Here is a 23,337-nt window from a genome sequence, read left to right as displayed (position 1 = left end):
TTTTACTTTGGAAAATAACAACTGAACCAGCCACTGAATCAGATTTCCTCATACTGCTCAATTGCTTTTCAGATTTATTTTCATCACTAAGCAATACCAAAGAACAATTGGTTGATAAACAGTAATCATGAATTTTTTTTTATAAAAACAAACAAACTGTATATCCAATCACTTGAAAAATGATAAAATCAACAATTCTAAAAATATTAGATGACAGCCATAAATGGGAGTTAAAAAAAAAGCTATCTGTCAAGACAGGCGTATGAACTGGGGCTTGTCACCGGTGTGGCCATGTTAGAGCGCCTCGTTGTCCCGGCATGGAAAAATCATGTAATATTTTTCAGCCATTGCAATAAGCAGGCACAATTTTCCCATCAAGCATTTCGTTACTTTTTTAAACGACCAATAATGGGGCCGCTATTTTAATTGTTAATTAATATGGACTGCGGGTTTTAAACTAAATATTAATCAAATGTTTCTGCGCTGTCTGTATTAGCTCAATTATATTGTGACATCTATATTCATGCTTCCTTCCGCAGATCGGATGATGAGCGGTGAGCCATTCCTTCCGTTGTCACTCACATCCGGGTTGAAAAGTGGAAATGTGGCCTCTGTGAAGTGAACGTGTGTAAAAGAATAGATGTGCGATTTGGCCTCAGCGTCATAGAAGGACACCGTTCCATCCGTTACATCCAGAAATATGCCGATGACCTTCGGCCTCTGGGGGAGATATAAAAGCTGTGCTTGTGCCGCACAGGCCCGGTACTCTGAGGCCCGTCGCAGACACACTGCCCAGTATCCGTCTTGTGGACTGAGTGTCACCAAGCCCTTCCGGTTGACGGACGCCTGAGCCACCCCCAGGTCCCAAGACGTTTTGTCCCCCACCTCCACCTCCCAATAGTGCCTCCCTGTGGTGAAACCCTGCGTAAAAAGACAGATTGTCTCCTGTAACTCGTCCCTCCTGCTCCTTCCATTCAGTCTGGTGTTACCTTGGTGGCCAGCACGCATGGAGCGGTGTCAAAGCGCTCCGGCAGGTCCGGTAGGTCCCACTCAACATCTCCATCCCGAACCTGTCTCCCGTCCTCAGACAGAGTGAGCCACGGGTTGGCTGTCCTAGGGTCTAAATAAACATCAGCTACAAAAGAGCACAATAATTGATATTATCATTTCTGGGACATGAACATTATTTTACCTTTAATGTTTGCCTACCTGAATACTGCAACATCATGTCATGCTCTGCAAGTTATAAAAAAAAAAAAAAAAAGTTGAAAGAGAGCAGTCCTGTGTTAAGAAGTTTCTTTAAAAAAAACGTGCAACTCGCCTGACCTTGAATTGAAAGCGTTTTTAAAAAAGAGCAAAGTTGTTCATCAACGTGGGCCAAAGCTCTCCTCACAATCCCCAGACACGGATCTGAGTGGATGACCCCGTCCCAACAGGACTCGGACACTGAAGGCAACGCTGAAGACCTCTGACACACACAAATTGAAATGTATGCAAGATTTGAAAAGCAAACCACTTCCAGCTGGGCTCGCCGCTGACCTGCAGAAGAAGGATGCGGTCATCTGTGTGGAGGAACTGCTCCATCTCCTTCCTTCTCCTCTCCAGCTCGTCGACCTCCATCTCCAGCTGCGCCGTGAGCCTCTGGGCTATGTGCTCCATCGCGGCCTGCCGCCTCTGGATGGTCTCCAGCAGCTCGGACCGGCTTCTCTCAAGAGCCTGGAACAGAGCAGAGAAGATCTCTGCACTGTGGTCCATTTCCAACTTGGCATTTTCCTGTACACATAAATGAAAGTAGTTGTAATTTAAATTTAAAATGAGATAGATTAACTTTTAGTCCGCTATCTTAATGCTATTGTTAACTTAATACTTTGAGTATCTTTATTCACCTTCTTGACTAGTTTATATTGTCACAAACAGTTGCCACCAACATTATCCTGAAATCTATCATGTTCAATTGCTAATTATGGACGCTAAAAAAAAATATATATTTATATGCTGACATTGACATATGACACCTGTTGCCAGTGTTAGCGTCTAGTGGCTAGCACTTAGCCGCTAAGGCTAGCAAGAAATATTTGATTTCTTTTCAAAGGCAGGTTAATTTAATAAGCGTAAATGACTGCACATTTTTTGCTGACAGCCTGACACAGTTGCACTTCCTACTGATCACATTTTTAACAAATCATGCTTACTCTAATGTGTTGCTTTAGCCAGCATTATTGCTACCCTGGTTCTGTCATCACACCATCTCATAGCCCAAAATCTCACGCTTCTAAGGAAGTTTAAATTTTGATTAGGAACATGTTGATTAAAAATTAAAACCATTTGGTCGCTCATTAATTGAAATGTTATTTCCTTTCACAAAGCAAAAATAAATATTTGTATTTTTATCCGGCTACTACTACTAAAATAATTTTCAGTAGGATATCTGATTACCAAAATATTCAATAACTGCAGCTCTACACAAGACATCCAGACATTTTCTTTATCCTCTGTGAAGATCTGAGACAAAGATTGTTTACAAATCTTCTCTTGTGGTGTGTAAAATTTAGAATGCATAATAATATCAACACTGTGTTATTATAACATATTATTATAAATAAATTATGGGTTCACTTCGCCTTTAAACAGATAAAATGTGCCACTTTGACTTCAACATACAGTACCTCCTGGAAGGCAATTACTACTTTCCTAGTTTCTGAGCTGTAGCACCATCTTCTGTGTTCGGCCAACTCACTTTGCTGAGTTTCACACAGTGTTTGATCTCATCCACCTTCTGTAGTCTGTCCTGGATCATCTCTTGAACCGCCGAGTCCATCTGCTTCCTTCTGGCTCGGACACGCTCGGACATTTCCCTGGCGAAAGAGTTCTCGCAGAGTTCTGGCGGGCTGGCAAAGAGCGTGTTGCATTTGGGGCAGCTGGAGGCGGTGCTTCGGTTCCAGCGGGATGTGATGCAGCCGAGGCAGAAGCTGTGGCCGCAGGGAATGGACACTGGATCGGAGAACACATCCTGACAGATGCCACACTGGAGCAGCGCTTCTGACAAGAGAGTGCTGGGGGAGGCCATGACCTTGACAAATATTAATGAACAATAACTTGCAACAACAAATGAAATCTCTTAGATAAGTGTTCTTAATTGCTTTTGGGGGCCCACTGGTGTTAATTGAGTGGGATTACAAGAGACTTTTAACTGGAACAAGAAACTCAAACTAGATGCATTTACCGAGCCACAAAACACAACTTCCTTATCATTAACTAACATTCAAAGCTGTTCAAAGTCCAGCATGTTCGCATGAACGTGAAATGTGAAAGTTTGCTCTCTAATGTTGTTGAATTTGCATTTCACCTGCCTGCTGGCATTCATAAGCGAGTTATTTTTATTTAGTTGAAGTTAGGACAGAAGTAAATGAGGTTTTGCAGTGGTCCTACCTTGACGTTCGAAAGGAAAATACACCCTTGTAGCAAACACTTGTAGTTGTAAAGTCTTGCACTTTTCCACTGTTCAGCCCAGCCACGCCCACCGATCTCGAACGTTTCACTCCACACAGGGAGGAGTAAATACGTTTAGTTCAGGTTATTTGTTTATTTTTATTTTCGGACATGTTATTACAACAGACCTCCAACACATCATTTACCCACATCATCAATATCCGAAAAGAAAAAGGACTGACGGGTTGACTAAGCCTGATTAAGACTTTTATTCAGGTATTTTTTCAAAAATATGCGCGTTTAAATACAAAAAAAAAAAAGTGTGGAAACGGGCAAAAAGCAAGGCGATTGAGGCATCTAGAAAGAACGAGCTTTTGCTGTGCACCTGAACGCATCACCAAGATCCAGTCGTGAGCACGGCGGCAGTGAGGAGAGGATGAAGGAGGAGGAGCAGGATGGAAGAAGCATGCAGCGTTCAAGCATCAATTAGACTCTAACGGCGGCTTCCCTGGTTGCCTTGGACGCGGGAAGGGAGGCAGGATGGAGGAGAAGCAGCACTTTCTTTGCGGGGTGGTGGAAGGTAAGCGCGGTAATCAGCATCCTTGACCCGTCACATCGGGTGATTTACTTCTTTCTTCCCCCTCCCCCTTTTCTCTAACCATCTCCATTCGTTTGACCTACATTTTGTGTGTGGCTCCCTTGACTCCAGTCCGCATGCATGCACCAAGACATGGGATGATCATCCTACCTGTGATGTGGACGGTCTCAGTATGCAGGCTCAGGCAAGAAAAGGCGCTGGTAGCCATGGTTGTGATAGAAATAGGGATAGTGATGTTGCAAATGTATTGAGGTGATAATAATGATGATGCTGATGTGTACAATTAAAGATAAGTATTGATCGTGAGGTGGGTTTCTAATTGCCTCATGGAGTTCCATGAGCGGAGAATAAAAATAGCTCTCAGCATGATGGAGGTGAACAAGTCTCAATCTCTATCATTGCAAATTTAGGCTTTTGCATGTACTAAATAAATACTACTACTTTCCTTTGTGGTGCCCTGTACTGTCGGTAATTAGGTCTGCACATGCACATTGCACACACACCACTCCCCACAGATCAGAAAGAAAGGAACTTCCGAAGAAAGGAAAGGAACTGAGAAGCACGGTTGTATATCCGATCGCCACTAGGCAACATTCCATGTTCACACACATATTCAGACATTACAAATGGAGGAGGGAAACACTGGATATGCTCCAATTTCTAAAAATAGCGGGCATGATGGAGAGCGTAGCCAGGGATGATCACTCTGGTAAACATGATATGAGAGGATGGATGAGTTTGACCACATAAGGTTGAATTACTATATTGCTAAAGAGAATAATAGCACAGCAGCATTAAGCTATGGTGGTGTGAAATGACGCAGTTTCATTGATTGTGCATAAATGAGACTCAATATCCTGTCTAGGAACCCAAACAAACAGAAAACTACTGTACATTATGACCTATCTACCTTCTCCAGGTTTCTATGGGAGACCATGGTCTATGGACCAGAGGAGATTTCTCTTCCAGTGGTAAGCAAGCCACCATCATGTGTTGTTACATTTTCCATTTGTTCTACATAAAGTCATGTTTACTCGCCCTTGGTGTGTGGACACAAACTTAGAAAGACTTCCGTCACCGTGTTGGCGTAGCGGCATCCGAGCGTGGAGTGTGGGCACTGCGGTTATTTATAGATCCAATTCTTTAGGCTCAAACGGAGGCGGTGTTCAGGGTTGCGTAAGTTTGGCACAGTGGGGACCGAGAGGAGATGGTGGATGACTGCACAATACGTAGCATCTGTTCAGGAAATGAGATGCGCCCACAATAGAAACAAACATGATTGTTTGTATGAATGTTTCTCCTGTGATAGAACCATGCTATTCATAATTAGGGAGGTAATTTCCAGTAAATTACCCACAACATCAATATGGTTTACCTGCGACAGATATTGGGCTCTATTTTCATAGACTTGGCATTAAAACAGGTTAGATTTTAGACTTGCAAAAACCAGGTCTATCAAGCGGCGCAAGTGGTGTAACGCGATTATGGCAGACAAATTTGGCGCTCTGCGGACGTGTGTGGTTGATGTAATCTATTAAATAAAAAAAAATATGACAACAACATTGGGCAATCCCTCTGATTCATTGTGGCAATCAATTAACAATTTCCCGGTCACACCAGGAAAAGTCTTGTAGATTCTCGTTACGCATTTGTGACTTCAGATACAAATTCTTTTTTACATATTTGTAGATCAAAATCTGTGTTAGATCTGTGTTATCTGTGCTAGGATGCAGAACTGGGGTTTGAACACTTACCTGTATGGTCCAAAAGATGACCTGAAGCACAGATTGTTGTGGAGAGAAGTCTACTCACCTGAAGAGGAAGGTAAGAGCATCGCATTCATCCGTGTGTCTAGATTCTTCTTCTTCATGTTCAAATGCCGCCCTCACAGGGCAATTGCGCACTCTCATCACGGAGGCCCAATCGAGAGGCCTGAGGTTCGTTTACGCCCTCTCCCCGGGTCAAGACATCGTCTTCTCGTCCCCCTGTGACCTGACTCTCCTGAAACGCAAACTGAGACAAGTTGGTAACACTTTAGACTTCACAATGCTTCGCACACTTTGACTCCACCAACTTGCGTTCTCGCGGATTGCGTGCAGGTGTCCGACCTCGGTTGCCAGGCGTTTGCCATCCTGTTCGACGACATCGATCACTCCTTGTGTCAGGCTGACAGCGAGGCCTTCTCTTCATTCGCACATGCTCAGGTCACCGTAACCAATGAGATTTATCGCTTCTTGGGGGAGCCGCCAGTCTTCCTGTTCTGCCCTACAGGTACGCGTCCTGCAAAACTCTTTCAAAGCTTCAGTAATGTCAGATTCAGTCAACCTAGAATATTTAATAAGCAATAGACAAGGAAGGAAGACAAGAGATTTAGATTATTTTTGCTGGCCAGGAGAGCGGACAGAGATGTGCACAGATTATAATCTCCTACCCGTTCTGAGCACACTCCGCCGAGTCCTCTCTTTTTAATAGGATTTTCCCTAGTTTACGCAGATGTTGCTGCTTTAAAGGGGAGGGGGCACACATAGCAGCAACCTTCAAGGATATGAGTCATTATGCAGATAATAATACAGCACTGAAGGTTTCAACAGTTCATTCACAAAGTGTTTCAGCCGCTATTTTATGATAATGCACAGTTCCTGCCCTGCAGCTGCAAACAAGTACAAGGTACAAACAGTTTATACCGCTGACTAAAATGCTTATGAGTAAATATGGGATAACTTAAGTACATTTATTCTAACAATTAACTTCCTCTCTTTTTCAGAGTACTGCGGTTCTCTGTGTTCCCCCAGCGTGCAGAAGTCTCCTTACCTGCAGACTGTTGGCGAGGACTTGCTTCCCAACATCACAGTAATATGGACAGGTGAGGTGCTGTTTTTATTAACACTTTTTAGACATCGCCAGGGTGATTCGGAAGCAACTCTGGCGGACGGGGATCCCAACACCGAACCCCTGGGGTCTGATCGAACCCATATTAGGAACGACTGGTTTAAGTCCTTGTGCTAACTGGGGATCATTAATGATACAGTCTTTGAAAGTCTACAGCATCCAGAATTCTTGGAACATTTTTAAAAACTTCAGATGCGTGGCTTTGCAGGTACCAAGGTCATCTCGAGAAAACTCTCCGTGGACCGCCTGGCTGAGGTGGAGTCCGTCCTTCAACGGCCGCCGCTCATCTGGGACAACCTTCACGCCAACGACTACGACTCCCGCCGGCTCTTCCTGGGTCCTTTCAAGGGCCGCGAGCCGTGGCTGAGGGGCCACCTCAGGGGCCTCCTCCTCAATCCCAACTGCGAGTTTGAGGCCAACTACATCCCGCTTCACACGCTGGCAAACTGGTACCGAGCTGGAAGCCAGGAGAGAAAAGGTGACGTTGCATGGATACAAGGCGAAAATAGAATATCCTGTAGTATATTTCCCAAGTGATTAACTGCACCGTTCGGCAGCGGCTGTGATTAAAAAGTGAGGGATGTATCTGTGAACAAAGTATAATAACGCAGTAATATTGATCCTTTAGATGAGGAGACAGATTATTGTCCCGACAGAGCTTTGTCTGCTGCATTGCATGACTGGATGGAAGAACTCAACCAACCTCTACAAGCAGGTAAATATTAGTAAATATAGTATAACTGCGAAAGTTTCCACTCTACACATATGACTTTGTTCTCAGGTCGGCAGAGTGCACGATCAGATCATCGCAGTTCTCGATCCAAAACCCCAGATAGATCCGACAGCACTTTTCGAGGGACCTCCACGGTGGCGGTGGCTAAACTCCCCGTCTTCCCCCTGAACTCAAGCTCCCCCCCTCCCTCACCCACCAAGGGCAAAGGGGAGAGTGCGGTCCGAGAGGGCGAGAAACGGCAGCCCGGTCAAGCCAGCCGCCAGGTTCCGGCCCCCAGGCCTGCGGCTCCATCAGGGGGAGGCCGTGGACCTAAGGCCCAGGGTCGAGGCCTCTGCGGTGGCAAGGGTCTACTGAGTGAGGCCCAGGTGCGGCTGCTGGTGGGCCTCTATTATCTGCCTCACGAGCACGGCCCATCGGCCCACAAACTTCTCCAGGATCTGACCTGGCTCAAAAGCAACTGCCACCTGGTCAGCGCCAACAGCAAGAAGAACTCACCTCACAAGGTCCAAAAAACTTCTCTGCATTGAGAAAAGGGTCGTTGATAGGGCCCGTCCCGTCTTCTGTTTGGACCCAGTGTGTGATTGTGGCATGTGTCCACAGGTGGATGAATGGCGGGACCGAGCCGCCGGGTTCCTGTCTCTGTGCGACGACATTGCACAGCTGCACTGTAGCGTGGTGGGCGGGGCCAACCGGGCTGTGCTGTATGACCTTTACCCGTATGTGTGGGATCTGAGGAACATGGCACTTGTGGCCAAGGCCTTCGTATACTGGCTGGGTGAGGAATGTACATAAGAAGAAGACAATGGTGCCTTGATATCCAAGTTTAAAGTGGAAGTCAACCTTAAACATTGACATCACAGTTGCTCAGGGCTCAGGCAACGACCAATCACAGCTCACCTGTTTTCTGAAGCTGAGCTATGATTGGATGTTACCTGAGACCTGAGCAACATTGATGTCACCTTCAGTCGACAGCAAGTGGCAAAATGGCCGCCCTGTGAGATGGATGAAAACGGCTTTGGCTGACGGATTTAGCGGCTTAACTCATATTCCACTAACGCAATATTATCCAGAATACCATACCATGGGGCTGCATAGAATATATTGTCAAAAAAATGTGGTGGGTTGACTTCTACTTTAATAATTAATCATCTTTCCCTATTGAAATGAATGGAAATGCCATGGATCTTTACTAGCCTCCCTCCCTAAAAAAACAATAATAATTTTGGCCACTTGGGGCAGTACAATTTAGACATATGGATATACACAGTGGTCACATATCTGTTGCTGAAAGCGTTAAAACACTGAGACATTGATGCTATTTGTAGCCTGTGTATGATGTTTCCCATTATGTGTTAGCATCAAGCTAGCGGACTTAAAGCCCTTATGTGGTTGCTAAAATACACAACATGTCATTTGGCTTATGTTAGGTTTACTTTGATAGTAAGCATCAATTCAGAATGGCAGTAAACTTGTCAAAGCCAGAAACAGTCCAAACAACAGATCGTATTTTGAAAAACTCGTTAGTCACTCGTATGTCAAGGCACCACTTTTGTGTTTCACTCGATTTTTACATGATTTGGGTGGTTCGGTAATAATAAGCTGCTCTCACACACCCCTCATCTGTCACTCAGACGGTCGTGTCCTCAACGACAGCGCCACCTTGGCTTCCTGGAGGAATTGCTTCCAGTGTGAGTAATCACATCTTTCAATTATTATTATTATTCCCATTGTCTGACCAAAAAGTGCTATTGATTTGAGATAGTGTGCGGAAAGACGACCGGAACGGAGCTTCTGGGAGACGAGTCGGAGCCATGGGCGTTTAAAGGAGGCGTGTCCGGGGAAGTGCAGGTTTGTCATCGGGGTTTTTTTTCTCACGAGATGACTCGCTTTGTTCCTATACTCAGCTCACGTACATTTCGTGCAGATGCTTCTCCCGATAGGCAGCAACAACGAATTCTTCACTCACCCGCCTCCTCTCTTCCCCACCTCACGTCTCTACAACATCAGGCCCTACCACAGTAAGGACAAGGTAGGGAGCTAATGCGGCTGGTTATGTGATCCCACCAGGGATATAACGATGTCTTCAGTGCAGGGGGAACTGGTCCGCCATGAAGGTACAATAGCGTGCAGATTAAAATACTTAGCTCATCATTTTATTTTCATCATTGTTTTATTTATTGCATCACTCAATGCTCTAAGATCTTTGAAAAAGATTTTGGGAAGATGACATAACCTTTTTTTTTTTTTTGCGTACAAATTTTTGGGGCGATGTATTGATTTTAATCTTATTTTTTAGAAAGAATACTTTTTTTAGGCCAATGCCGATTCCAATATTTGCCAAAATAAAATCTTCATAACCGATTAATTTAAAAAAATAAAATGAATGAAATAATTGACAGAACATTTGGCTGTTTTACAGTACTTTGTCCTATTGTAGTTTTCCCATTTTGATAAATTGGCAAAAAAATCGACCAATTTTTTGTGGATGGGTAATGTTTAAAAGTCTTTTTTTTTTTATTATGTTGTACGGTGTATAAGTGGAAAAGAAAAAAAACTGCAAAAATCAACTGATTAAAAAATGGTATACTAATATAATATTGATATCCTAGTATTACGGTAACATCCTGGATTTAGTTCTTTTTGAACAAAATTCACACTCATTGTTTACAAACATCACAATTTGATCTCTCACAGGTGGAGTTGTACCGAATGGTGCGTCAGCTTCACTTAAGGTCTCATTGTGGCAAAGATTCTGGTGCGTCTCATCCGGATGTTGTCGGAGACAGGTGCGTATCAAAAGGTCTTGATCTCCTCAGATTCCCTGCACAGACCCCGATAAGAGCCACAAGATTTCATTTTGCTTGCTCAGGTGTCTGGGACCATGCCTGGCCTTGTGCCCCGAATACAGCTTCATCTTGGAGGATGAACTGGGCGTGTGCGGTTGCATTTTGGGCATCCTGGACGTGCGCTCTTTTGCCAAGAGGTGTCAGGCCAGCTGGTTGCCCGCAATGAGGGACAAGTACCTACCCAACGGGGGGCACTCAAACACACAGGTGCGTACATGTGTGGGTGCTGAAAAGGTTGGATGCTGAATGGGAGCAAAAAATAGAACACAAGTAGGTTAGACATGGGCAGAACGCCGAGCTAAAAGATGACTTGGCTTCATCGTCGCTGCCCACACTGTGCGTCAAAGCACATGCTGATTGTCCTTTATGTCCTCTACGCTACAAATATGGATCTGGAGGAGATTTTTTTTTTTTTTTTTACTGGACAGTCAGATTCAATCCAGCGTCAACAAAAGAGCAGCACTAGCAAAACAATGCTAGCATTAGCGCTGTAAAGAAGCTGAGGTTAGCCGCAGTTGCTACATTGGTCGCATGACCTATTTGTAATGACAGTTATGGTAATGCTAAATGGTACTGCTGTGAGGTTTTATTTATGGAATTTCCAATCAATAGGTAATAAATAATACCTGTTGGATGTTGCTAATTCCGTGTCGTGCCAATGAAACCCCCCAAATATTCTTGACAATAATATTATATGTGACCTCACTAGTGTAAACATGACATTCTGATTAATATTACATTTGTGGAATATTAATGTTAAGCAGCAAAATACAGCTGTTTTTATCCATCTCAGGGGGTGGCCATTTTGCCACTTAGTGTCGACTGAAGATGACATCAATGTTGGTCAGGCCTCAGGCAACGACCAATCACAGCTCACCTGTTTTCTGAAGCCGAGCTATGATTGGATGTCACCTTCAATCTTGACAGCAAGTGGCAAAATGGCCGCCCTCTGTCATGGATGAAAACGGCTTTGGCTGACGGATTTTGCATTCACTTTGCTTGTTACCTGATCCCTGAGCAACTGTCTCAAAATGGCCGCCCCTGATGGACAAAAACGTGTGGATTTTGCTTCATAACTCATATTCCACACATCAGAATGTCATGTTTAGACTAATGATGTCACATATAACATATTATTGTCAAGAAATGTTTAAGGTTGACTTCCACTTTAACAAAATTGTGACTGCTGTCAAAATTTTCAAGGGTTAGCTGAAGCATACTGACAAAGTGACCAAAACAAGGAAGGAAGGAAGTGGAGCAGCAATTGTGTAGATAGATAGATAGATAGATAGAGAGAGAGAGAGAGGAGAGAGAGAGAGAGAGAGAGAGAGAGAGAGAGAGAGAGAGAGAGAGAGAGAGAGAGAGAGAGAGAGAGAGAGAGAGAGAGAGAGAGAGAGAGAGTGTCTTTATGCTAAACTAAAAACACACAATAATTGAGCCAAGAAATGTATTGGCTGGTTGTAAGTAGTAAGTGAGTAAGTAAACACCCCCTTTTTTTCCCCCCTCACAGGACTTAATTAAGCTAATGGAGGAGGACCAGGGCGAATATCCGGACTCGCTCCTCTATCACTTCCCCTCTCAGCTACGTCTTGACACCCTGCCCGAGTTGGTGGATGTCAGCGTTAGCCGCACCCTGCTCGTCACCCTCCTGGTGGCCCTCAAGGCCAACGGTGAGGACGATATGTCCCAAATTTGTAAACCCTCCCACTAACTCGGGTGCATTTGTGCAGGTTCTCAGGGTGTTTTCTGCGAGGTTCAGCCGACGGACAGCCAGAGGTTGGAGTTCTTGACTAAACTGGGCTTCCTGGAGATTCTCAGAGGGGAAGCCAGGAGCAGAGAGGGGGTGGTGATGGCCAGGCTGCTTTAGGACGTCGCCACTGGCACGCAAAAAAAAAAAAAAAGTCACTTTCAAAACACACTCACGCGCACAGCGACATGTAATATTTGCACGTATGCAGTGGATACACAGAGGAACTGTAATCAGTAATTTGGCAGTGCAACTGATGTACTTCCTGGTGTATTTTCAAAATCAAACACTGCAGAATGTTTTCATCTTTAGACGTCGTGGGAGAAGAATCCGGAATGAAAATTACTTTAATTACACCCGACCGGTGAAATGGTACATCCAAAATAGGGCGAGGATTTTACACGTGCTTAGTTTAGATGGTGTTTACATGCATGAAACGTTTGTGGCTATTCATGAAATGTAGAAAAAGCTTTGATGTAGATTTAGGAGAGAACACTCCAAATGCTAGTGCATGTGCATAAAAATTACAACAGGAACACACACACACACACATACAGTATGTTTCCTGTATATGTGTGTAGGTCTGCCATTTGTTCTACCATTTTCGTAAAATAACATAAGTTAACCAAATGAGCAAAAACGCGACAAGAAGCACAACAGCACTCACACGTCACCCTTCAACTGAAAGTACACACTAAGAATGTTCATTCATTCAAGAGACAAAACGTTTGTGCAAGTATTTTATATTTATACTTTGCTTTTGGTTGTTGTTGTTTTTTTTTTTTTTTACACAATTCACACTCCACCAATCAATCAATAACAGACTGAAAACGAAAAGCACTTTTGTATGTTTCTTATGACCAAACACGTCACCGCCGTCTGTCAGAAGAGAATCGAGTCATTTGATAGCATGTTGACTTCAAAAATAAAATATAAAAGCACTGTGGCAGAAAAGCTCATTAGCATCATAGAAGCAATTTAAAATGAGTGTTTAAGGGAATAATGCTGTGAAATATGTTGAAAATCTTCCTCAATGGTAACATTGTGTGAAAGGAACACACACTTATTCCTTCACTTGTGCACAGTAATAATAAAAGTTGCCTTCAGTTGTCACCTGTGAGTTGCCTTCACTGTGAAACTCCAATTCATCCCCTCGACCCGATTTATGGCGAAAGTGCCCGGCGCTACACGTCGGTGCTATCTCTTTCCACAGTGCTGCCAGCTTCCCAGCGGCTGCGGGAGCACAGGTTCCGCTCGGGGGCCTTGACCCGAGCCAGGGGGATTCGGTACGTCGATAAACTGCCCCTTAGCAGCAACATCAGCGTAGCGCTCAGCGTGGCTGCCCAACTGCACGCCGGCAGGCCTATCTAAAAAGTGAAGGCGTGTTTCAATAACAACAACAACATTTTACACACACAAAAAAATGTTTTTTATCTTTGTTCTGATCAATGTGTAAATGTTGGTATTTAGAGGGAGGTTGTTTTTTTTTCAAAAAATGAGTTTTTTTTGGTATGTGCATGAGAGAAGTCTTTTGCTGAGTGTAAATGAGATGTTTTTGGTGTGTATGTGTGAGAGGTTTTTTTTGTGGGAGATATTTTTTGTGAGAGTTTTTTGGTCTGACATTTTTTGTTTGTTTTAGTGTGAGTTTTTGGCATCACAAAGGTTTTTGGGAGCGTGCGAGTTTATTTGTGAGTGAGGCTTTTGTGTGTGATAAAGTTTTTTTACTGAGAGAGGTGTTTTGGCTTGTGTGATAGTTTGCTTTGATTAATGTGGGAATTTTGGGGTGAGTGAGTGTTATTTTGGGGCTATTTTTTGAGTGACAGTTTTTTTTTTTGGGGGGGGGGGTGCAGAAGAGTTCCTGTGAGTGTTTTTTTTTGTTTGTTTTGTTTGTCTGAGTGAGAGGTTTTTTTTGTGAGTGTGAAAGTTTTTTTGGTGTAAGTGTGACGACGGATTTGTAAGAGTTTTGTGAGAGATAAGAGTTTTGTTTTTTACAGAGGTGAGTGTCTTGATTAGCGTGAGAAGTTTTGGGGTGAGTGACAGGTTTTTTTTGGGGAGGGGGGGGGATCAGAGCATGAGAGTTTGTGGAGTAACTGATGGTTTCAAGAATGAGTTTTTTATTTGTATGAAGGGTTTTTGGTAATGAGAGTTTTTTTTTGTGTGAGTGCGACAATGTGAATGAAAGAGGTATTTTTGGTTGAAAGTTTTTTTTTTCAGAGAGGTTATTTTGATATGTGTGATTGCGAGAAGTTTTCTGGTGAATGTGAGTTTTTTTTTGTTTTTTTTTTATGTTTGTAAGAATGTTTTTTTGGTGTGTGACGGGAATGTTATCGGCCTATATGTCATATGGCATGTCATAATTTCACTTAATTTCTTTCGATATTCAATTTTCACAACATACAGTTGAGTAAACACACGCGCCAATTTTTTCCATCTATTGCATGTCCATTTTTTCCTCCTAAAAATCAATAGCGATATAGGCTATGCATAAACCCCTTTAAGACACTCAAACTTCAAATACATTGAATAGTACTTACAGATCCAAGCAGATTGCTCAAAGCGATGTCGACAAAAGCAGAGAGGAACGCTGTGGAGGACACACCACGCGTGAAGGCCTCAAGGAGAACTTAATACCACAGGCCCTAAGCATGCACGTGTGTGTGTGTATTTTACCACAAGCGATGGCCAACAGGTGGGTCCTCCAGCTGAAGGTGAAGAAAAGCCCTCCCACAGCCATGCAGCCCAGAGCTCCATTAAAGCCGGACAGGCCGGTATAAAGACACTCGTGGCGCACGGACATGGACAACCCTGCACAAACAACAAACATGCATCATGGTTCCAACTCACTGCCACTCACATAGCTCAATTGTCAGTAATAAAACAATCCACACGGTGGCAGCATTTCACACAAAACAACAGCATTTTTCTACCAATGCCTATTTTGTGATTCACACAAGGGAGTTCTTCACATTATCAATCTGGGACTTCACTCGGTAGATCCGTTCTGGAAAGGAGGGACTTGCTGTACAATACGTTGAGCTGATTGGAGGATGCGGCATATTTGTTTTGACCAATCAAGGCAACGGATGAGAATGTCTTCCGTCTCGGTTTAGGGAGGGGGGAAGCACGAACATTTTTACCAGATAAAAATGCACGAAGCGCCACTAAATTTCAACAAGGAAACGATGAGTTATTCTGTAAGAACAGAATTAATTGCAGCGTCCATTCGTCTGTTAGGCTTGTCTTCCCGACCCCCCGAGCTTGGGCGCATATTGGTTTCGTCCCGCCCTAAACAACGCCTGATTGGACCAACCTAAAAAAAGGTCGGGAGCGGTGCAAGAGTTTGTGAACTCACAAATACCGACATAATTCAGCTTGCTAGCAAGGCTATTCAGCTGAAGTAATTTTGTGAAATTGCATGAGAATGTCCACGTACTGTATAAAGAGCATAAACGTGCAAAATAATTTCATTTCGGGTTAGAGCATTTCATAGTGTATATTAGAGGTAGCCTAATCCTGAATTACTGCATGTCCCTCATGGCTCCTCAGATACCCGTCTGCCATCTGACACGTGTCCACAGGAGACAAAATCCACATGGGGACATGTTGACACAGGTGCACCAGAGAAGGAGGCCAAAGACCTTTTGCCTTCTTCTCTTAGTCGCTCAACCCATAGCCAACAAATACTTTGAGTATTCAGATCAAGATGTGTTTTGGATTATTAAACACAATCATACAGGTGCTATGTTTGTCCACTTGGTGTCGCCATCCTTACTTTATAACTGTATTATCTTGTAAATGCGTATGGTTTTAAAAGGAGGGGCCTGGCCTGGTGAGTGATGTGGGTGTCAGCTTAAGCAACCTAATAAACCTGCAATGAAAAACCCAATTTAAGAGAATCCAAACTCAGGATCCCAAATATCCCCCCATTTCCCCTCCTTTCAATTGCCTTCGACTCTATTTTGGCGGCTGACACTCACCAGCCAGCGTTCCAACTGCCGAGCCCAGCAGAGCGTGGACGGCCTGCAGCGGGGAGTAAAGGCAGAGTCCGGCCAGGATGAGCAGCGAGGGACCCAGGGAGCCGCAAGCGAATATCTGGCCCACGCCGAGGGGGATACCTTGTAACACCTGTGCACCAGAGAGTATCCGGGGGATATAATATATTTAGAGTGCCTCGTAGACCAAAAGTATGCATGTCTTGTGGGGAAAGATGGAAGAGCGAGGAGGTGTGATTGTTATTATTATATATTTTTTGTCCCACAGCCACTGGGTGGACTATATGCATTAGAATGATATGTCACATTTTTCCAGGACTACTAGTTGTATTTGTTGAGAGTTAACAGATAAAAAAAATGGCGTGGTGTGTATTTTGAAGCCTCATATAGTCCACATGGCATTTTTTTTAATGAATAAAATTTGTTGACTGTCATTTAATTATATACAATGTAATATTTTGATCACTTGCAACCCTCTGGAAATGCCCTGTTTCCATGGCAGCTGCCACGACCAGACTCCGCTCAATGCATTTTCGGTGTGATGCGCTGTTGAGCAACCATCTTGGCTAGAGTGCGAGATGAAGACATGAAATATAAATAGGACCCGCGTCATCATCATCTCGGCTACCAGGAAATGGAAATGAGAAATGGAAAGGGGGGGGGGGGGGGGGAGAGTGGTGGTGAGGTGGTGATGAAGTGATGGAGAGGGGACGAGGAATATGAGCAGGGAGATTCAGCATTCAGATGCTTTGAAGGGAATTGAGGAACTACAGGAAGGAAATGAAGAAGTAAACATGAATCCTCAATTGATGCTAAAAAAAAAAAAAAAGATAGACTGGATGAACACTATTTTAGGTCACCAATGATACATGCATGTGACTTTTTTTGTCCAATCCCATTTCACCCGCTGTGTGTCGCTACTCTATGTCAATGTGTACTACTGGCCCATTTAAGTTAGAACTACAAAAGCGATGAGACTGCTTCTTTATCCAGTCCAATAACATCAGCATTTTCCCATCTTCTGATTAGTTGGTCAGAGCGAGCCAACCCCGAAAATGATACCTGCGCTGCACTGAGCGCTGTGACGTTGGGCGGCGCCGAGCTCGGCGGTACGGCGAGGTGGTGTGGGAAATGCGGGTTATCAGGGCCAGTGCACAGGAAGTAGAGGACGATGACCATGTTGAAGGGAAAGACCGCAACTGGCAAGTCCCAGCGGTCCAGCACTGGCGAGAGACCACTGAAGAAGAAGACACTAAGGTGGAAAAGGAAAACAAAGGAAGTGATATGATTAACTCATTCACTGCCATTGACGGGTATAGACGTCAAAAATTCATTTGAACTATTTCTATTTGTTTCACAAGAGTATAAAAAAACTATATATTTTTAATTGGACATTTAGAACAGATATAAAAATTTGTGATTAATCGTGCGTTAACTTTTGAAATCATGCGATTAATTACAATAAAAATTTTAAATTGTCCGACGCCCCTAATTTTTAATAATCTTTTTTTTAAATTAGGGGCATCAGGTGATTAAAATTTTTGATTTTAATTAATCACATGATTTCACTAGTTAAATCATGATTAATCACACATTTTGTATCTGTTCTAAATGTACAATAAATGTTTTTTCTAGGTTTTCATACTCTTGTTGACAAAAGTGGGAAAAAATGTGAAACTAATAGAAATAATTCAAATGCATTTTTGACGCCTATAGTCGTCAAATGGCAGTGAATGAGTTAATTCGGCTTGAATGATTAATTGTTATCAGCCTTAACACATTACACTCAGGGAAAACGTAACAATATTCAAGCTTTCCCTGCCCAACCAAACTTAGCACAAAAAAAGTCACTGTGTTTTAAAATAGGTTTAACGTGGAAGTCAAACTTAAAAAATTCTTGACAATAATATGTTATATGGGACCTCACTAGTCTAAACGTGACATTTTGATCAATATTATATATGCATAAGTTATGAAGCAAAATCCAGCCATTTTCATCCATCTTAGGGTCGGGCCATTTTGCCACAGACGGTCACAGTTGCTCTGGACTCAGGCAACGACCAATCACAGCTCATGCTGTAGCTGAGCTATGATTGGTTGCTACCTGAGACCTGAGCAACACTGATGTCATCTTCAGTCGACATCATGTGGCAAAATGGCCGCCCCCATGAGATGGATAAAAACGGCTGGATTTTGCTGCTTAACATTAATATTCCACAAATGTAATATTAATCAGAATGTCATGTTTACACTAGTGAGGTCACATATAATATTATTGTCAAGAATTTTTTGGGGGTTTCATTGGCACGACACGGAATTAGCAACATCCAACAGGTATTATTTATTACCTATTGATTGGAAATTCCAAAAATAAAACCTCACAGCAGTACCATTTAGCATTACCATAACTGTCATTACAAATACGTCATGCTACCAATGTAGCAACTGCGGCTAACATCAGCTTCTTTACAGCGCTAATGCTAGCTAACGGCTGGATTTTGCTGCGTAACTCATATTCCACAAATGTAATATTAACCAGAATCCTCTTAAAGGTTTCAAATTAGGGTTTCAAACAAGTAGTAGTTTAAGGAAAAAAAGGGGGAGGGGTTAAATCAGATTTCGGGTTTGAAGTTAGTGTTTAAAAATTGTACTTGGCTTTCAAATTAGGGGTTAAAGTAAGGCCAAGGTTTCTAAAGTAGGGTTTCAAAGTAGTTTTATAAACTCGGGTTAGTATTTCAAATTAGGGTTTCAAACTAGGGTTGGGCTTTCAAGTCAGGGTTTAAAACGAGGCGCAAAGTTTAAAAATAGAGTTCTAAACTAAGTTTAAGTTTTCAAGTTACAGTTTTTTGCTAACAGATTTTTTTTCCCGTCAAATCTTGGCATCAGTCTAAAAAAAATTTCATCGGTGAGGCTCTAATGATAAACACAATTATTGACGTGTGCGTGTGTCTCGCCTTGTAGCCGATCCCAAACAAACGGGCAGCATCAGCCACAAGTACCAGTCCCCGGCGCTGTTGAACGCGCCCATGAGCAGGGAAACCAACATTCCATTAAAGCCGTGGAGTCCTCCCCACACTTCTGCACTGCATACACATAAACAGTGACATTTAATGGCCAAAACTGTCACGGAATCAAGGCTTACTTCAAAATATCCCAGAGGTGGGAGACCATCCAGTCATATGAAATATGATTGGAATATTTATTTTTTTTTAAAAAAAGCTTGTCGTGTCAGCAGACTGGCTTCAACCTGTCTTGTCCCAAGATGACCGCGACGAGCGTGGCGGTCAGCACGCCCAGCGTTCCCAGCAGGCCTTGCCAGGGGGAGGCCCAGTAGAGTGCAAGCAGCATGACAGCACCACTCAGCGGGTTGTTGGCTAGAATCACCCGCGTCACCCCTCGGAGGGCCCACACGGCCAGCTGCAGCACAAACCACTTGTCTGGAAAAACACGTGAACGATCACGAAGAAAATGTAGCAGTCATTTTGGTTAGCTTCAAAGCTGTTGACATTGTTAAAGAGAAACTGTAAAGTGATGTATTTGTTTTGAAATACATTACACATGTTTGAATATAATTTTTGAAAACATACAAAAGCTGAGGAATATTATTTCTAAAATGGCGCCGTGTGACACACTAGTTATGATCTTGAACCATTTTTTTTTTTGTATTTAACTCCTTAGCTTTGTCTACACTCCACTCCATAAATACATCTTGCCTTTGAATAGTCTGACAGAGCGCCTCGTTGTCAGCCCTGAGTGTGCACAGGTCACGCAGAGAACAGCAGGATAGCAAAGAGGAGAATTTTTTTTTTTAACCCCTTAACGTACCGACTGTATATATATTTAGACACATTAGAGTGCCTCGTTGTTGCGGCAAGAGTGATTGATTTTTCGTGATTTTTAAAGCCTCCTTCCAAATACTTGTTTGTTTGTTTTTTAGTCATTCAATAAGGCGTTCAGATAATGGATGAATGGAAGTTTATTTTTTATTTTTTTTTCAGGAGAGCTCAGTATTGTTCATTCGATTTGACATCATCATTGCTCTCCTTTTTTTTAAAAAAAACAAACAAACAAATCAATTAAAAAAAATTTAATAAATGTTTTGTTTTTTTTTAATATATATACATACATATATATATACATATACACACATATATATATATATATATATATATATATATATATATATATATATATATATATATATTTTTTTTTTGTATGTGGGTGAGTATGTGTATGTGCGTGTGTGTGTGTGTGTGTGCGTGCGTGCGTGCGTGCGAGCGTGTGTGTATTCATCAGTTCACCTAAAGCCCATTAAAAAAAATCCCATACTAATAATATAATATAATAATAAATTGCCAAATGCAGAAACATCAATGTAAGTTATCACGATGTAGTGGCTCTCGCTAACAGACAGAATTAAGTAACCAGAATTAGGTTAAAAAATTCTATATACGTAGACCATGTTTCTATAAATTTTGATATTTGGTTTTTATTTGAGGCAGATATTTTTTCCATTAAAATGTGATTCATGAGGAGGTTAGACCATTGGTCGATATTCAGAGTTTGTTTATTTTTCCAGTTAACAAGAATTGTTTTTTTAGCGATAGTAAGGGTTACAAGTGTAGATTGAAATTGTTTATGTGGTAAGTCAGTTGTTGTTAGGTCACCTAGCAAACACAAGTTTGGAGATAAAGGTATCCTACAGTCCAAAATAGCGGAAAGTTTTTCTAAGACTTTAGTCCAGAAATACATAACCGGAGTACATAACCATAAAGCATGAACATAAGTGTCTGTGAATGGAAGTTTATTAACGCTCATCCTGTTAGGTTGTGTGTGTGTGTAAGGGGGGTGGGGGGGGGGGCAAATGCAGGACGCAGGGAGACGAGGAGGCTAGGTAGCAGGATTTCAGAACAAAAATGGATTTTATCTCTAAAAGAAAAAACCTAGAGGCAAACAAGGAACTACTAAAGTAGCAAAATAAGTAACAAAAGAACACTGTAGGCTATCTATCAAATAAATACTGCTGGGAAGGGGGGAGGGGGAGCTAAATAGAAAACTAATGAGATAATGACAAACACCTGGACATTAAAAGCTGCAGATTGGAAGACACAAGGGACACATGACACCTAAAATCTGTACTTGGATACTACCCACCACTGCAATACAGATACGTCGGCGAGTTTCCCATACCTTGCATGTACTTATCCAAGTGCGCCATGTCCCCATTTAGTGCCATCAGACTTTTGATGACACGCCCGGTGCTGCTGGCTCGTTTCCTGCCGGCGTCCTGCATGTCTGTTTTACCGTCCGTCCACATGGCGGGAGTCTCTGGTGAAAAGTTGAAATGTTGTCTTCTGCGTCTGCCTCCGAGGACCTCCCCATCCGCTCTCCCATCGCTGCCTTGCTGTTGACTTATAAACTGGTAGACCGGGTAACGCATTGACTCCGCTTTGGATGAGCCCGAGAGGAGCAAAGTTCAAGCGAGATGAGGCCGTGCATGTCACTATCATCTCGTCACCTATTACTTATTCAGGCTACTCATCCACCTTTTTTTATGGCAGCACCTTCCTCAATGTTTCTCTCTTTGCTTCATTTGCAAAGCTATTAGTGTGCAATGTTTATTCAAAAAGGTGTAATATGTAACCCTACGCTTCTGTTGCACCCGAGGACGATGACTCGTCTGACTTCGTTTCCACGGTAATGAACATTCGACACCACAACCACATCTTGGTTTATCTTAGGGAAGCTTCTTCGATGGAAACACGGGTGACTGCGAAGCCAACAAACAACATTTGCAGGATTGAGCTGACCAATAGCGAAGCCTATTTCCATTTTGTATAATACTTCATTTTTACCGCATTCACTCCCAGCCATTTTCACTGAAGCAATCCCCTTCACTCCCAGCTGTTTTACTGCTTTTTTTTTCAACATGGCCCTGGTTGATCTCTTTTGATCTGCTGCCACCTGATGGCCGTTTATGTAATAACTACCATTTCTTCAACCGTTCTTTGCAGATGAGAGGCTGCATCAAAGCCTTCTTTATGCTCTAGCAAATAAAATAAATATAAATAAATAAATAAAAAGTGGAAATACACTTTTGGGACATTTAAAACAGAAGGTATTTATACATTTTTGGGAGCAAATGAGTTAAAGGATCAAGTGGGACCGAGCCTTCTTTTCTTTCCCCTGATGGATTCAAATACAAGTATGCATGTGTTGGAACGCGCGCGGGCCGATCGGCCATGGATAGCGCAGCGGGTCAGCAAAAAAAAACGGGAGAGCCACAAAAGCATTGGCAGTCCACGGATTCAGTTTATTAAGCCGAAAGAAAGACAATCGGCTCGGCGCCACCACGCATTACAATGGTTGCTTCCATGGCATCAAAAGAAAACATTCACCACCCCAAAAAAAAGTGCTACACATGCACACACAAAACAAAGAAGCGCCACCCGGTGGCGCGGTGCCACACTGCATTGTTACAGAGTGTGTGTGTGTGTGTGTGTGTGTGTTCCACATCCAGAGGTCAGGAGAAGCATGCCAAGTGAGAACAAATCAATAACAGAGGGGGTGATGAATGTATGCTGGCTCGGTTTAAAGGCCAAGGGTGAGGAAGAGGATTGGAAGTGACATGGCATGATGGACGCCGTTTAATAAAACCACCCCCCAACCCCCCAGGCTCCATGAGTGTTCCGAAGATTTCCACACTGGACTCGGACTCTTTTCTTGACTTCCCTCCTGCGCTCGATAAATGTTCAAAATGGGCTCAACATTGTAAAGAACCGGAGAAGCTTCCTCCATTTGTTATCCTCTCTTTCACTTCACTCCCTCCCACTGAAAGCCTCTGTTGCCATGGCGCCAGAGGTAAGGGCCTTGCTTGTTTGTGCACTGCCAACACACGCACACACACACACACACACATGCTCACTCAGATGATTTCTCGACAACAAAATAAGATGTTTGTGTCTGTCGGTTTGCCCATAGATCGGCACTTGTGGCCTACATGCTGTAACCATGGCAACCAGTATGATCCTGCACCGGGTGGGCCCCCATTGGGAAGTATTGCTCACTTCCTGATAAACATGCGGCCTTGCGTCACCAATAAA

At 43.0% G+C, this 23,337-nt stretch overlaps 3 protein-coding genes across 3 annotated transcripts; 1 reads left to right on the top strand and 2 right to left on the bottom strand.

The window, feature by feature from the left end:
- Positions 1-197: 197 nt before the first annotated feature.
- On the bottom strand, positions 198-5,353 carry LOC144034788 (zinc-binding protein A33-like). Its single transcript, XM_077543840.1, has 7 exons — positions 3,430-5,353; positions 2,738-3,070; positions 1,540-1,773; positions 1,327-1,468; positions 1,210-1,236; positions 990-1,135; positions 198-921 (listed from the first exon to the last, which is right to left on the bottom strand). The coding sequence occupies exons 2-7, from the start codon at positions 3,065-3,067 to the stop codon at positions 502-504; spliced, it is 1,299 nt and encodes a 432-aa protein (XP_077399966.1). The 5' UTR covers positions 3,068-3,070; positions 3,430-5,353; the 3' UTR covers positions 198-501.
- Positions 3,825-13,355, top strand: LOC144034787 (protein O-GlcNAcase). The gene is made up of 17 exons (XM_077543839.1): positions 3,825-4,009; positions 4,947-4,998; positions 5,754-5,851; positions 5,919-6,049; positions 6,127-6,298; positions 6,792-6,890; positions 7,125-7,394; positions 7,545-7,631; positions 7,698-8,152; positions 8,250-8,424; positions 9,281-9,337; positions 9,412-9,497; positions 9,574-9,678; positions 10,344-10,435; positions 10,519-10,702; positions 12,006-12,165; positions 12,226-13,355. Exons 1-17 carry the CDS (start codon positions 3,970-3,972, stop codon positions 12,360-12,362), a joined length of 2,400 nt encoding a protein of 799 aa, XP_077399965.1. The 5' UTR covers positions 3,825-3,969; the 3' UTR covers positions 12,363-13,355.
- Positions 12,970-21,612, bottom strand: LOC144034789 (urea transporter 1). The gene is made up of 8 exons (XM_077543841.1): positions 21,425-21,612; positions 19,482-19,671; positions 19,189-19,317; positions 17,297-17,486; positions 16,220-16,367; positions 14,913-15,047; positions 14,777-14,826; positions 12,970-13,609 (listed from the first exon to the last, which is right to left on the bottom strand). Exons 1-8 carry the CDS (start codon positions 21,549-21,551, stop codon positions 13,427-13,429), a joined length of 1,152 nt encoding a protein of 383 aa, XP_077399967.1. The 5' UTR covers positions 21,552-21,612; the 3' UTR covers positions 12,970-13,426.
- Positions 21,613-23,337: the final 1,725 nt, after the last annotated feature.

Source organism: Vanacampus margaritifer, chromosome 15, assembly GCF_051991255.1.
Source record: "Vanacampus margaritifer isolate UIUO_Vmar chromosome 15, RoL_Vmar_1.0, whole genome shotgun sequence".
Classification (NCBI taxonomy): Eukaryota; Metazoa; Chordata; class Actinopteri; order Syngnathiformes; family Syngnathidae; genus Vanacampus; species Vanacampus margaritifer.
Note: the sequence above shows the minus strand (reverse complement) of the source record. Positions and strands in the feature narration are given on the sequence as shown.

What these genes read in the sequence shown, in the direction of transcription:
- LOC144034788 (XM_077543840.1), bottom strand. Translation starts at nt 3,067, where the DNA reads ATGGCCTCCCCCAGCACTCTCTTGTCAGAAGCGCTGCTCCAGTGTGGC. An exon ending in ACTGTGTGAAACTCAGCAAA is followed by an intron (nt 1,774 to 2,737) that starts GTGAGTTGGCCG and finishes TTATGTGTACAG; the next exon opens with GAAAATGCCAAGTTGGAAAT. An exon ending in CATGCGTGCTGGCCACCAAG is followed by an intron (nt 922 to 989) that starts GTAACACCAGAC and finishes CTTTTTACGCAG; the next exon opens with GGTTTCACCACAGGGAGGCA.
- LOC144034787 (XM_077543839.1), top strand. Translation starts at nt 3,970, where the DNA reads ATGGAGGAGAAGCAGCACTTTCTTTGCGGGGTGGTGGAAG. An exon ending in TGAAACGCAAACTGAGACAA is followed by an intron (nt 6,050 to 6,126) that starts GTTGGTAACACT and finishes GATTGCGTGCAG; the next exon opens with GTGTCCGACCTCGGTTGCCA. An exon ending in CCGGATGTTGTCGGAGACAG is followed by an intron (nt 10,436 to 10,518) that starts GTGCGTATCAAA and finishes TTGCTTGCTCAG; the next exon opens with GTGTCTGGGACCATGCCTGG.
- LOC144034789 (XM_077543841.1), bottom strand. Translation starts at nt 21,551, where the DNA reads ATGTGGACGGACGGTAAAACAGACATGCAGGACGCCGGCAGGAAACGA. An exon ending in GGCAGTTGGAACGCTGGCTG is followed by an intron (nt 15,048 to 16,219) that starts GTGAGTGTCAGC and finishes TTGTTTGTGCAG; the next exon opens with GGTTGTCCATGTCCGTGCGC. An exon ending in CCTGTTGGCCATCGCTTGTG is followed by an intron (nt 14,827 to 14,912) that starts GTAAAATACACA and finishes TGTCCTCCACAG; the next exon opens with CGTTCCTCTCTGCTTTTGTC.